Source organism: Anarrhichthys ocellatus, unplaced genomic scaffold, assembly GCF_004355925.1.
Source record: "Anarrhichthys ocellatus isolate YVR2014 unplaced genomic scaffold, GSC_Weel_1.0 scaffold15, whole genome shotgun sequence".
NCBI lineage: Eukaryota > Metazoa > Chordata > Actinopteri > Perciformes > Anarhichadidae > Anarrhichthys > Anarrhichthys ocellatus.
The window spans coordinates 2453642-2466514 of record NW_022280045.1 but is presented as its reverse complement, the minus strand read 5'-3'; the positions used below and the strand labels follow the sequence as shown (position 1 = coordinate 2466514).

Sequence of the window (12873 nt, the reverse complement as noted above, 5' to 3'; positions counted from 1 at the left end):
CCACTCATACGTTCCACCGTTACCCACAGGCAGAGAGAACTTGTTTTTCTTTTCTTTTTTTTTGTTGCACACACTGTCCATTTTGATAAATAGTCCACCTCAGCATGCAAATAAGTCCCCCACAAACACACGAGTGAGCCTCGCATTTGCAAACAGCGCTCTCGAGCGCGCACAATCCTCACGCATTAGTCCCTTTACCTCATCCTCTGGCTATCTCGCTGCAGATAAACAAGCAGTTGAAAACAATTCAACAAGCTGCTCTAAATGAATACTACAGAGGACGGCTGAAGCACCATCAGTGGCTCCGTCTCCGTTCTTTCTCCCTTAATGAGGTTATAGCTGAGCCCACTTGTAATATCTGAGGTGTGTGTATGAACAGAACAAATGCACAATATTAAAAATGTCCTTAAAGTTGGACCTCAAGGGGGACAGAAGCACATTTACGGTACAAGTCCTTTGCTCTTTTTTTTATCCACCGGGATGCGATTGTGGTCCTATGTACAAACAACGCATCAGGCAGAGATAAGCTTCTCCAGAGTTAATAAAAATGGTTTTAGTTGAACGCCACAAGGGAGCGGGTATGATTATAAACACAAGTGGAGCTGGAAAAAAAAATAACATCATAGCATGTTGCTCCAATATAAATGCTTGCCTCCCTTGCCTCCCACCAGGTTTTTACAGACCGGGAGCTCTGGGGGAGGACAGGGCTGAAACAACATGCGCTCGCACGACATTCTTTACATGCTTTATTTTATTCAAATGTTGTGCAGCTTCTCCCCCTTTGTCTCACAGCTACGAACCAAAGTAAATCACAAGCTAAGACCCACAACTGCAAAAAAAAAAGATTGAAAGGGATTGAAATGAAACGGCGAAGTCTAGTCGCGCAAAATCGCCTTTGCATCGAAGCTTTGATTAGTGAGAAATCCCTCATCTGATAATAATGACCTCGGCTGAAGATGTGCTTCTGTAATGCGTTTTGTGCTCCAAGTGTTAATCCGTCGGGCATTTCACGCACCGCGCCCGGATCTCTCCCAGACACAGCCAGGGAAGCATTACCATTCAGTGTACCTCCTGCTATCAACTGGTCAAACGGTGTAAAAAAAAAATGAAAGTAATGATTTAAATGAAAGAGAAAACTGGAGAGTAAAGTTGTGCCCCTCGGTTTGATTCAAAGCCCAGCTCCTTAATAAGCCCAATTCATTTCCCTGCTGGGTCTCGCTCCCTCTATCACTAGTGACAGGCGTGAAAGGTCAATAACCTTGGCTCATAGCCCTCATATGGTTAGCAATGCCATAAATTATTGGTCGACGCCGTTATTTCCTAACTCTTCCAAGTCTGCCGAAGAAAGCTTATCTTCTACAAAGGTCACAGTGCTTAGAACACTTAGTGAGAGAGTGAAGGGCTGACACATGATCTATATAAGATTGAGTGCGTTGCACTTTGGCAGAATCAGATGGACGGGATGCTGGTAAACATTCGGAAACCTGCGTTACTGTTGCCAAGCTCGCGGTGCACAGTAAGAAGTCTCCAGGAAAACAGCATCACCTTTACCCCATAATGCAATGCAACAGAGTGTTTGTGGAGATTCTCCACAGATCCTAAGAGATCTTCTCGCTTCATCGTGTTAGCAGATAACAGCAATGCTTTTGACATGTCATCATCGTCTTATAGTCTCGACGTTTTTCATGCAAATGTAACCTTTATGATGCCAAACTGTGAGCACGGACACTGGATTGGATTGAAGACATTTATTTATTGCAATTTATAGAGAAATGATGATCTCCTGCTAATACAAACACAAGCAAAATCATTATCAAGTACGAATGAGATGTGAATGTAAATATTGATTTGAAGACAATTAATCCCGCAGCTCTAACGGACGGCTTCTACCGGCTCACAACCTCAACGGGCGAGATTTTACCGAGACAAAACAAACAACAAGAAGCTGCTGAAGACATCTGAATTGTTGTGATGTTTGTGACGAAGTCTTTAGTGCAACTTGATTTACGAACGCAGCCACTTCGAGCAACTGGTGATACAACCGTTGTTGTATCATCTCCACAATACCCTTCATTGTGCTCACAACTTGAGGCAGGAAGTCATTTACAACAGGAGAAATTCAAATCAAAATGACAATTAAACTGTTATGCCATATGCCTTTGTCTGAGCCAACTCATTTGTTCAGACACGACATGTTTTGGAAATTAGCAGGCCTTCATCTTGTAGCAGCAGTTACACCCCCCCAAGCTCCTGTCCTGCTGAGCAGGCAGTGCTACAGGAAATAAAGTGGTGACATGCTGCACGCTCTTTAATGCCTCAGTAAATATCGACGGAGGCAGAGATAATATAAACTCAGACAACGTGGGCCGCAGAGCGATGTGTTGCTCGCTGCCGCGGTGTGCGCTCAAACGGAGACCAGATATTGCTGCGGGTCAATCATAATATCCACGCGGTGATGGCAGACACTGGTGTCAGCAAGACCTGGTAACAGTAGATCACTTGAGACAAGTAATAGGACGGGCTACATATGCTTATGTGATGAGTCAACGGCTCGGGAGGGGTGATGGTGGGGCGTTCCCAGTCGACCAATCCAATCAGTATCGAATGAAAAGAGGAATTTACTGCAAGTTAAATAATGATATTCGTTATATCTTATATCTTGAGATACACACAAAGCAAAAGTTAGCGTAAAAAACAACAGCTTATGTTAAAAAAAAAACAAAAAAAAAAAAACAAGTTCCACAAAACCTCAGACATCCATCCATCACGACATACTACCAACACCACTAAAATCCCACATCACACTCACTGCCGAAGCCGTGCAGCAACCAATGTCACCCCAAGAGACAAACTCAGTGAAAGAATGAAGCACTAAATGCTGCAGTACTGTCCTTGCATTACTCAATTAAGTCACATCAATCATTGTACAGAGCCAAGAGAGCTGCTCCATCTTAAAGCTCATGTGGTGGGAGGGGAGGGAGGGGGGTGGAGGTGATAGAGGGCTGGATAGGAAGGAGGATGCATGGAGAATGTCACGAGATATGACCCAGTGACTCATCAGAGGCCGGTGTCCAGAGAGGCGCTGGTGCGTTGAAATTGAAGCCCCACCACCGGAACACAATAGTCGGCGTGGCCCCCTGCAAGAGGCAGACGTCTCCCCCTCCCCCCCCCATCCCCCCTGAGGCAGGATATTGGCTTTTGTGAACATGGTTACAGTATCTGGGTCAATTAACATGTCCCCTGCTTCAAATTTCTCTTTTGTTGGCAGGAGGAATAATGGTGTGCTGACTCAAACGCAGCGTGAGGTTCTGAAAATGTGAGCAATGTGTGTCACTCGCGTGAGGAAGGAGGCTAAAGACAAGGCTGGTTCTGTTTTCTACGTTTGCTCAGACTCTCATTAATATATTCAGTCGCGTATTGGCTTCCCGGTTTGACCCTGCACAAAAAAGACCTTGTGTCTGCCTGTTGTCTGTGGTTTAGTGCTGTTGAATTTACATCTGGGCAGCCAGTGAATGCATTCTTGTCTTAAAGCAACAAAGCAAGAAGCCAAATGCATTGCCTCAAGAACAAAAGATTTGATGAGAGAGAGAGAGAGAGAAAGAGAAAGTAGTGGGGATTGGGAGTGGCTTCACTTCACAGGTCTGCCGATGTAAAAAACCGAGGCTCTCTATACTCTCACTTAGTCAAACGTAATGAGGAAAAACACAAGCCAGGCGGAGGGAGAAACTCTGGGCACAAATCGAACGGGGGGGTATTGCACACTAAACAGCTGGGGCAACACTGCAAACAGAGCTCTCTTTGTAGAGACAGGATCTGTGAAAGAGATATGGAGCTGTTTGCTCTACCAGCCCAAAAATAAAAAAAGAGGGGTCTGTCTCACGGAAGAGAAATGGCCCTGAAATCCACAAATCAGTCTCAGGTAAAGTAAACAAGTCACTCCATAGTGCTGATGTATTGTCTTCGAGGTGCAAGCTGGCATTTCCTTTTCCACACTTGTCCTAGCATTTGGAAAAGAACATGGCCAGCCTAGTTATACGGAGGCATGTATGCAGAAAGCCAGGTCAATACTGCTATTTATACATAGCCTCATTACATAGTGAGGGTGATCTTATGCACTTCCTGGGTGTTTTTTTTCTTCTTCACGTGAAATAAAAACCCGCCGGTGTGCCGGCTGCCCAACACAACAAATCGGCGAGCACGACTCCAGCTCCCTCTCATGTCGAGGCCAAACTGCGAACAGAAAATGATTGTTTTAACAGCATAAAATAAATCTCTTCATTTTTGACAGCCTTGTAAATGGAAGCGCACACATCAATTTAAAAATAAAAACGTAGCAATACGGAACCAGGGCTGCAGGGGCCCAGGTGTGATCTAGAACCAAATAACCTATAAAACCCCTCTAACCTTCACATGACTGTGTGAAGGAGCAATACAGCCAACGATCTGCTTTCTCACATTCGCATCCGGACCCTGCGTGGCATGATGGACGGTTCTGAATCGGCAAATGTAGTTACATGCAACCTTGTAGAAAGACAAATTACAACCGGCATCTAACCAGTCACAGTCGGATTACACGGCGCGGTCTGGCTGCTGATTTGTCAAGTGTTGTGCTGATAGAGGCGATCGAGGCGAATTAACCTCCACCGGCTAGTTCTAGAAGTCTCTGTTACCAGGAGCAGCCCTTCAACACCACCACCACCAAGAGCCGTCCGGATTGAACAAGCTAATTATATTCCAAGGACAACCCCCCACACATTCACGCAGGCATGAGAGAGGGACACCTACACTAGAGCCCAATGTCAGAGCCGCACACTGAGGTGCCAGTGGCAGAGGGCAGGGCCCGTAGCTGATAAGAGCGATACGAACAGAGGTGATGAGAAGCCATCAGGTTAGTGTCGGCCCTGCTTTATCTACATTTAGCCGTTGCTCAAGTACCTGCCTGCCTCCAAATGTGGAGGCATTATCATCAGACGACCGTTATTCAGGAACTTAAAAGAGTCTAAAAAAAGCTCAGACATGCATAAACTATGTCTCATTCCGTCATGCCAGCCAGCAAGGCTCAGAAAACACACCCACAAATAAGCCACAGATGGCTTTAATGCGCTAACATTACTCTTTCATTTTCATAATATGGCCTTAGGACTGCGGCGGAGGCGGCGATCCTGACAATTGGCCACGGTGTCCCTAACACCAGCACTCGAGCGACTCTCCTCCACCGTTACACTGGAGGCAAACTGCATCAAAGGTTACTTCCCAAAAGCATGCACTGCCAAGATTCAATCTGCTGTCACAATATGTGGCGGTTATCTAGGCCATGGTGCTCCCAAGAAAAAGATTTAAAAAAAAAAAAGACACAGTGACGAAATAAAAATAAATGTTTGCAGGCTGATAACAATAAGGAATAAAACAAATTCAACTCCAACCAGGCAGCGATGCTTCAGCTGGGAATTAGAGCGCTGCCTACATTACAATATATCGATCGCTGCAAACGAAGACCCTGGATTCATTGATCCACTTCCAGAAAAAAAAGAAAAGGGAGTGTGTGTGTGTGTGTGGGAGGGGGGGTCCTCATGTTGCTCTTCATCTTGCTTCATGGATCTCATTGTGAACGGGGATTTGAATATTAAGAAAGTCATGTTTGACTGTTGAATTATTCAGCGTCAGCACAGACAGCGATGAAGACCTCATACATCTCAAACACAAAGATCCCAACGGCAGCCACTCTTTTTATGACACCAGACTACAGCGGCTCTTCAGGGCGATTCCTCAAAGTTATCAACCCACGCTGAATATTTCAATAGACAACAGAGCTGCATGACATGGAAACTCTGCAATGTTTCAGAGGCAGTCCATTATAGTCTTTGGTCCATGTTACAAGGGCCATAACAGTGATGTAATGCCCACGAAAACACTCAAACTTGTTGTGCTAGAAAGCTTGGGCTTTTTAAATTTGCCTTTGTCTGTTTGTTCAAGCGATGAGCGATCGAGTGCGTAGGTCAGAACAACATGAGGTGGTGGTGCCTCCCCCCCCCGGTGACGGGTCAGGACCTCTTTGGCTGGTCTTTCATTCATCTATACCTCACCAGGAACCCCCCCCACCCCCCCACACCAGCCTCATCCCGAATCTAGAGAGCAGGAAAAGGGGCTGAGTATGTTGCTGAGCACTCGGCCCAGTTTACAGGAGAGGGTCGAGCAGGGTCACGTATCGCCAAACACTGGGGCCCCTTAAATACATCTGAGTGGCCCCAGCTGTACCCAGGGGCCGTCGGAATCCTAAACAGGGCGCAGACAACCAGAACAACACCAGAAATGGTTTCAGTCGACGCACAAGTCCGGACTTCACGAACGCTGTGTTGTTCTTGTCAAGAGGGTGAAATTTGGTTTGTTTAAAAGGGTTGCCTTAAACAAACTCGGCAAAGAGAGGTAATTACACATAATGATAGATTAACTGAAAATTATAAGAGAGAGAGAGAGCGAGAGCGAGAGATATAGATATATATATATATACATACATATATATATACATATACATATACATATATATATATATCCCAAGAGTTGGAGTTCATGTTCTCGCCGCTGACGTTGACACTAATTGTTACAATCACGTTATTAAACTGGTCAACTGTAATTCCCCCCTCCCCCCTCGGCTCATCTGTGGAGCGCCCCCCCCGTCTTGACATGCTCACATTAAAAGCACTTGAACCAGAGCTAAAGCAGACAACAACCATACATCTCTTTTTTATCACCAGTGCTCCCATAATTGTCAGGAAAAAGCAGCAAAGAAACAGGGCTGTGGGGTGGAGGTAAGATACATGAAAGCAGAATACATGGTGGTGGGTGGGGGGGGGGAAATGCAGAGCAGCACCATAAGAGTTTATTAAGCCCAATTAGGCTTTTGGGCTTTTCATTAACCCACTTTTTAGGGAAACCTCAGCTGAATAATGCGCCGACTGACTCACTTTGCAACCCCACTTTAAAGGCCTCATCTGGTAAAAAAAATAATAATGTGTGTGTCAACTCTCCAAAGCCACCAGAATTCCATTAGACACCCAGAGGCAAACCACCCGCAGCCTACCTGAAATTAAATGCAATTTAATAAAACAAGTGACTTTATCAAGCGACTAAACAAGATAAGAGGAAACGCCGCACAAATGTTTAAAGACTGCTTTCATCTGCATGATGGCCTGATAATGATTAACCGTGTTCGGCCGCTTCCCCCTCCGCTCAGTATCAGGCCAGAGCAAATATTTCAAAGATTAAAAGCAAGGTCATGTGGGCCCCGGAGGGGTGGACAGTGGGTAACCCCCTAATCCTGATGAAGGTCCTGCATCTGCAAACAATGAGCGTAACCTCCCTTTAATGGATCACCGGAGAGGAGTTCTCATAACAGGAATAATTGTCCTTTCCTGGCTTTTCTCCATCGCTGCTCTGCCGAGTGACTTTTAAGAAATGCATTTTAACAAATCTATTGAAAATCAATGGAGCATCACTTGGCCAACTAACAGTTAAAGTCCAGTCTATGCCCCCCCGGGAGTGTGATTAAATCTTACAATCAAATAGCTGTGGTAACTGCTTGGCCACAATTGGCGTCAAAATCCACAGGACGCCTTTCAGTTTAGAACATAAAATGTCAGCTGTTTACATGCAAACGGCCCATTTCCAGGTTTTACAAACTGCGTGATGTGTATTCTCTATCAGTAACAAAGGAGAGGCTGCAATTAGATGGGACAAAGATAGCTAACAGCTCCCCGCCTGCTGCATCTCATGCATCAAAAGCAACACAATACAAGCAATGGACACCTTACACGACGTACAGATAGTATTACACAGATATGCAAGAAAGTCCCACTTCAACGGAGTTAAACTACCAACCAACAACACATGGAGACTTTTCAGCGTACCAGAAGTAGCCGACTGGGTTATCTCCAACATGACAAAGCTTAAAAACGAGCCCAATAACATTCTCTTAATGCTTCTCTATTCTTTATCTAAGACCTTTCAGGCCACCATTAACAACGTTAATGAAATGCAAGGACACCTAAAGCTAAAGCAGGCTACATGCGGCTACAGAAGCATCAATGTGAATAAAAAAAAAAAAAAAAACTCAGCCCCGGGTAAAAAAAATATCTCCCGCCAGCATGGTGGAAGCAAGGTTGAAAAACTTTGGGCATGCTTCCCCCCCCCCCCCACTGTGGGGGCTTTGTCTTTCAAAACATGCCACAGGAGCTTTTCATTAGAGAATGCAGTTTCAATAACAGCATCCCACACTGCATGACAATGACACAGGAGTGCCCCTCTCTGTCAAGGAGGTCTCCACAGAGCAACAGCTCTCTGGGGGGGGGGGGGGGGGTAGTAGAAAAAGGAGAAGGGGGGGGCAAACAAAAGGGAACCTGATTACCCCAGGTCACGGCTCATCCACAAGCCAACAGAGGGAAATCCATCACCTGCGGGATCAAACGGAAAAACTTGTGCACAAGGTAGAGCCCAGTGAAAGGCCGTACCCACCCATAGCAATCACTCTCTTGCCGCTTCTCTTTCTTCTCTCATCATTGCCTGCCCCCCCACCCCCCGCCCCCCCCCCCCCCCCCCCCACCACCACCTATCTGACTCACACCAACGACAGCGTGCAAGTTTTAGGCACACACTGTGAAATCCAACACAAGTGAGAATGCCTCCTGGTCCAAATGACCTCACGGCTCTAACCTCTCTAATAGCACGCTGGTGATATATTCCCGTTTTTATTGCCGTCTGTAGGCCTGTGTACTCTTTCATGGTTGCTGCATCCTCATTTTGCCAATATTAAATTCCAAAGAGGCAGTATTGGTCATGCTTGCTGCAGTGTAATGGGGCTACTGCACAAAAATAAAAAAATCATTATTTTTCACTTTCTTCTTTGCACCAGGTTATACATTTTATAAAGCTGCTACATCTGGGTTTCGCACAGAAAGACGACTGCTGTAACCAACATTTTGAAAGAGAATTAAATTGCTGTTATTACTGCCATGGAGTGGGCTTAGCAGTGTAACACTGTGAATGGATACATCACCATGCGATTCGAGCTGGGAACCTTTAGGCATAAACACGTTTAAAATAATCAGATGGAAATACGCCCCACATATGGTTTGAATCTGTACTGAAGTGATGGTGAGTTAGAACAGGACTAATGCAGAATAATGGCATATGGTTATAGAAAATAATGAAATGCACCAGCACAAGGAATGCGATGTTTCACAGCTAGGTTACTCGCTTGATCAAAGTTGTGCAAGTACTCAAATCTGTGTGGAATCGACTTTTTAGTAACCAGATCCCCAGTGCAATCAACACAGTTTCCCTACTTTTAATGACAATAGTTAATATTTTCCTGCAAAACACAAACTGTTCAGCCACAATGTATAAGCTAGCCATGAGGTAACAACGAGCATATGTTTGAGTCAGCTAAAAAGAATGAGAAAAAAAAAAAACAGCATGTAAGCAAAACTGACAGGAGCGACATAGTTAAGTTGAACCACATTGGAGCTGGTTTACAAGGCAAACTACACCACTTGCAGTACAACACGGCTACACCGAAGCTAATTGTTTAAATATGTCAGGCTTGTTCTGATCCTCCCAGAAATGTAACACATGGCAGCATGCACGCGCACACACACACACACACACACACACACACACACACACACACAAGCAAACACAGACATAACAAGCATCCAGCACTCGGAATATTTCACCACTCACCGTTGAAAAGGGGATGTCCTTCCTCCGCGATATCTGGCACCACAACCTTGTATACATCTTCAGAGAAGCCTGGTCTGCATGGTGGGGTGCCCCTGCCCTCTGCTGCAATCTGTAATGGTGGGGGGAGGGGATTGGGTGGAGTGGGGGGGGGGGGCAACAATGAGTCATAAATCAACCTTGAAACAAATATGCACTCTGTTGCCTCCAAAAAAAAAACCTCTTGGTCACGTTCTGAAATCCCCACAGTTGTACAAAAGCATCTGTTGTTTTTCCAGCGGGGACCGCAATTAGGATAATGAGGCCAAAAGGGTTAAGCATTAGCAAAAAAGCATGGCTAGGCAAGAACAAGCTCCATTTGTACCCCTGGAGGGGCCCAGGGCCCGGGGCCCAGGGAAGGGCCGAGTCCCTCTGATCGACACACTCTTACTCTGGACAAACACTCACACTTTGTGATGCAGGAACAAAGCAATAAAAAGTAAATGCTAACGATCCACTGTTGTGGGAATAAACAGTGTAAACGTCTGAATAAACAAGACAGAACAACCGTCGAAGTCTAACGAGACTGCAAGGCGATCACTGTGATCAATTCAGTGCTTCTTTTTTGTTGTTGGTGCCTCGTCTTGAAAAGGAAAACTGTGCTTAGGGTGTCAACACAAAAGATTTGGGGAATAATGGGGATGTTGCAAAGCAAAGAAAAAAGAAAGAAAGGTATCTGAATCACTGGGGCTGGCGTTTCCCTTCAGCATGAATTTTTGCAGTAGATAAACAAATCACGAACAGTAAGACCAGGCATGTTCAAATATACTCCCATCACACAACCCTCAGCACTGACTCAGAGGCCTGGCCCTGTTTCTTTGCATGCACATCTCAAAAGACTGAAGCGACAAAAAATAAAAAAGAGAGCATTGTGGGTATCTGTGCCACTTGCCATTTTTAATCACAGGAATTTAGATGGAAAATGCAGAGGGTTGGGGGGGGGGGGGGGGTCTGGATATAAGTGTCCATACAGACGCCAGTCCTTCACAACTGTTTCAGCTGCCAAAGCTGCATTATTTTTACTGCGTTAGGGCTTTCTTTCTGTTGCTAATTGCACAAATGTTTAACAAAGCAGCCATATAATCACAATGATTTCCGCCAGGTTCCCGTTCTAAGGGTTCAACAACAGTCGCTATTCCTCCGTGTAGCAGTGATGGTGGGCTATAGGTAACCTGTGTTTGCAGTGGGCTACTTTTCATCGTTGCTCACAACGGCTTTTACCAGAAAGGCAATTAACTCGCCGGGGGGCACGCTGCAGCAAGCTACATAAATATTAAACCTAAACTAAATATAACCAAGTGAGAACTAGGTTAATGTGGGCCCGTGTCGCCCCGTAACTTCCCGACAATACAAGATTCAGCTATTTCAACTCTTAAATGACGCTACGCCATTGCCCAATTTGAACTCTTGTAGCTGAAATAATTCACTCAAATGTGCGTATAGCAGTTTAAACAACACATAGGCATCTCGTGCGCATGTGATTTTAAAAAAGGAACCGTTAGCCAGCAAATACAGCACGTGCTAGACCTACTTTACCGTTAATTTCTTTTGAGTACATGCATGGCACAAAACCTGCTCTGCTGTGTAAAGTGCCCGTCGGGGAGCTAGCGGGGCTCGTCGGGGCTCGTAAACTCAACAAATGTCGTCGCCACCGAACAACACCGAGCACCGTAAACTGTCCGGTGGCACTCCGCTGGTAAACCCCCGGCTCTGAAATCACATTTACCTGCAGTCCTGCCAAGACCAGCAGCAGAAACAGACCGCTGCCCTCGTGTAGTGAGTACATTGGTACGCCCGCGACTGCTTAATTCCCCTCTTCTTGTCGGAATCCGTGTACAAAAGAAAAAATGTTAGAAAATACAGGTGGAAAAAAAAAAACGCAAAACAATATCCGTCTGGCTCAAGCGTGGCCGCGGTGGAGAAGAAGAAAAAAGAACAGGTCCGATTTACGACAAAGGCAGGAGAGGTGGCGTCGGCGGCAGCATGTAGCAGCCTCCTCCTCTATGTCTATCCAGTCAGCACTGAGGGAGAGCGGCGCCTGGTACTGAGGCTGCTGCTCCCTCCCACCCAGTCCGATACAAAACACAGAAAAAGCCCCAGCCACTAGTCTACGAGCCGCCCATCTCACTGTCTCTCCCTACTGGTCACACAGCCAATTTCACTGCAGCCCCCCAACCCGTCCCCCTATGTGAGAGCGCCATCCCAAATGACAGAGTATTATAACATTTACACATAATAGTGATGTTCACTCACAGTGTGTGGCAGTCACTGTTAAGTTCACGGTGGTGTCACCATACATTATGGCTTTTATTGTTTTTGTTTATTTATTTCTGTTGTCGCGATTCATCTTCGATCTGTAAAGAAATTGTAATTAATTAATTCATCTGTATTTTATTCATTTTATATATGGTAGGCTATTTTAGATAGAACATGCGAAACTGCTGATAAGGCTTCGGTGCTTCCTGATTTAAACTACATAATATCAATACCAACCAATTGTAATATGACTCTCGTTGATGTGACCAAGCTGTCCTTCCAGTCCAAACTAAATCACCTCTGGAAAGACCACGTCTCACCATCTCGGATCACAACACCCCGGTCAGTTTGAGGTCACCGTTTATTTGCTGATTGTCTGGTTTCGCTTACTCAGGCGCTTTATATTTAAATGAGACTGGCACGGAAATGCGAGGACAGACAAATAAAAACAAGAGATTGCTGTATGTAAACGTCTTACAACTTAACAGTATTTACAACTTGTCATACATACTACTCAGGATCTCCCGTGTTTTCAACGTCTCATTTTAAAAGTTACCTTTGAAGTCATCAAATGGCAGCGTGTTGTCACTGATCATGACACACCGGGTTGTAATCTATTTGCATGTTGGTTTTTCATTTAAATTCTATGGTTATTAGCTCCAGACTCCTCTGCTCTCAAAGCGCTTTCTGAATGTCACGGGCATGAGTAATTCAGGATTCAATCAGTTGTCTCTCTGCCTGCATAAAGAGTAGCCTCGATTGATCATAAGGTTGGGGATTTGGATCACATTGCCCTTAGATAATTGCTGTTTACTGCACATTTGATCTTAAGGATTATTAATAGTC

The 12873-nt window shown here is 45.2% G+C and overlaps 1 protein-coding gene across 1 annotated transcript in view; it reads right to left on the bottom strand.

The window, feature by feature from the left end:
* cdh2 (cadherin 2, type 1, N-cadherin (neuronal)) overlaps positions 1 to 11860 on the bottom strand; it is a 60708-nt gene extending 48848 nt beyond the window's left edge. Inside the window, exons 1-2 of the mRNA XM_031855271.1 lie at positions 11498 to 11860; positions 9736 to 9844 (exon numbers count right to left, since the gene is read on the bottom strand). Of these exons, the coding sequence (XP_031711131.1) occupies positions 9736 to 9844; positions 11498 to 11557 (169 nt within the window). The 5' untranslated portion in view covers positions 11558 to 11860. The remainder of the gene's footprint in view (positions 1 to 9735; positions 9845 to 11497) is intronic.
* Between the last annotated feature and the right edge of the window lie 1013 nt (positions 11861 to 12873).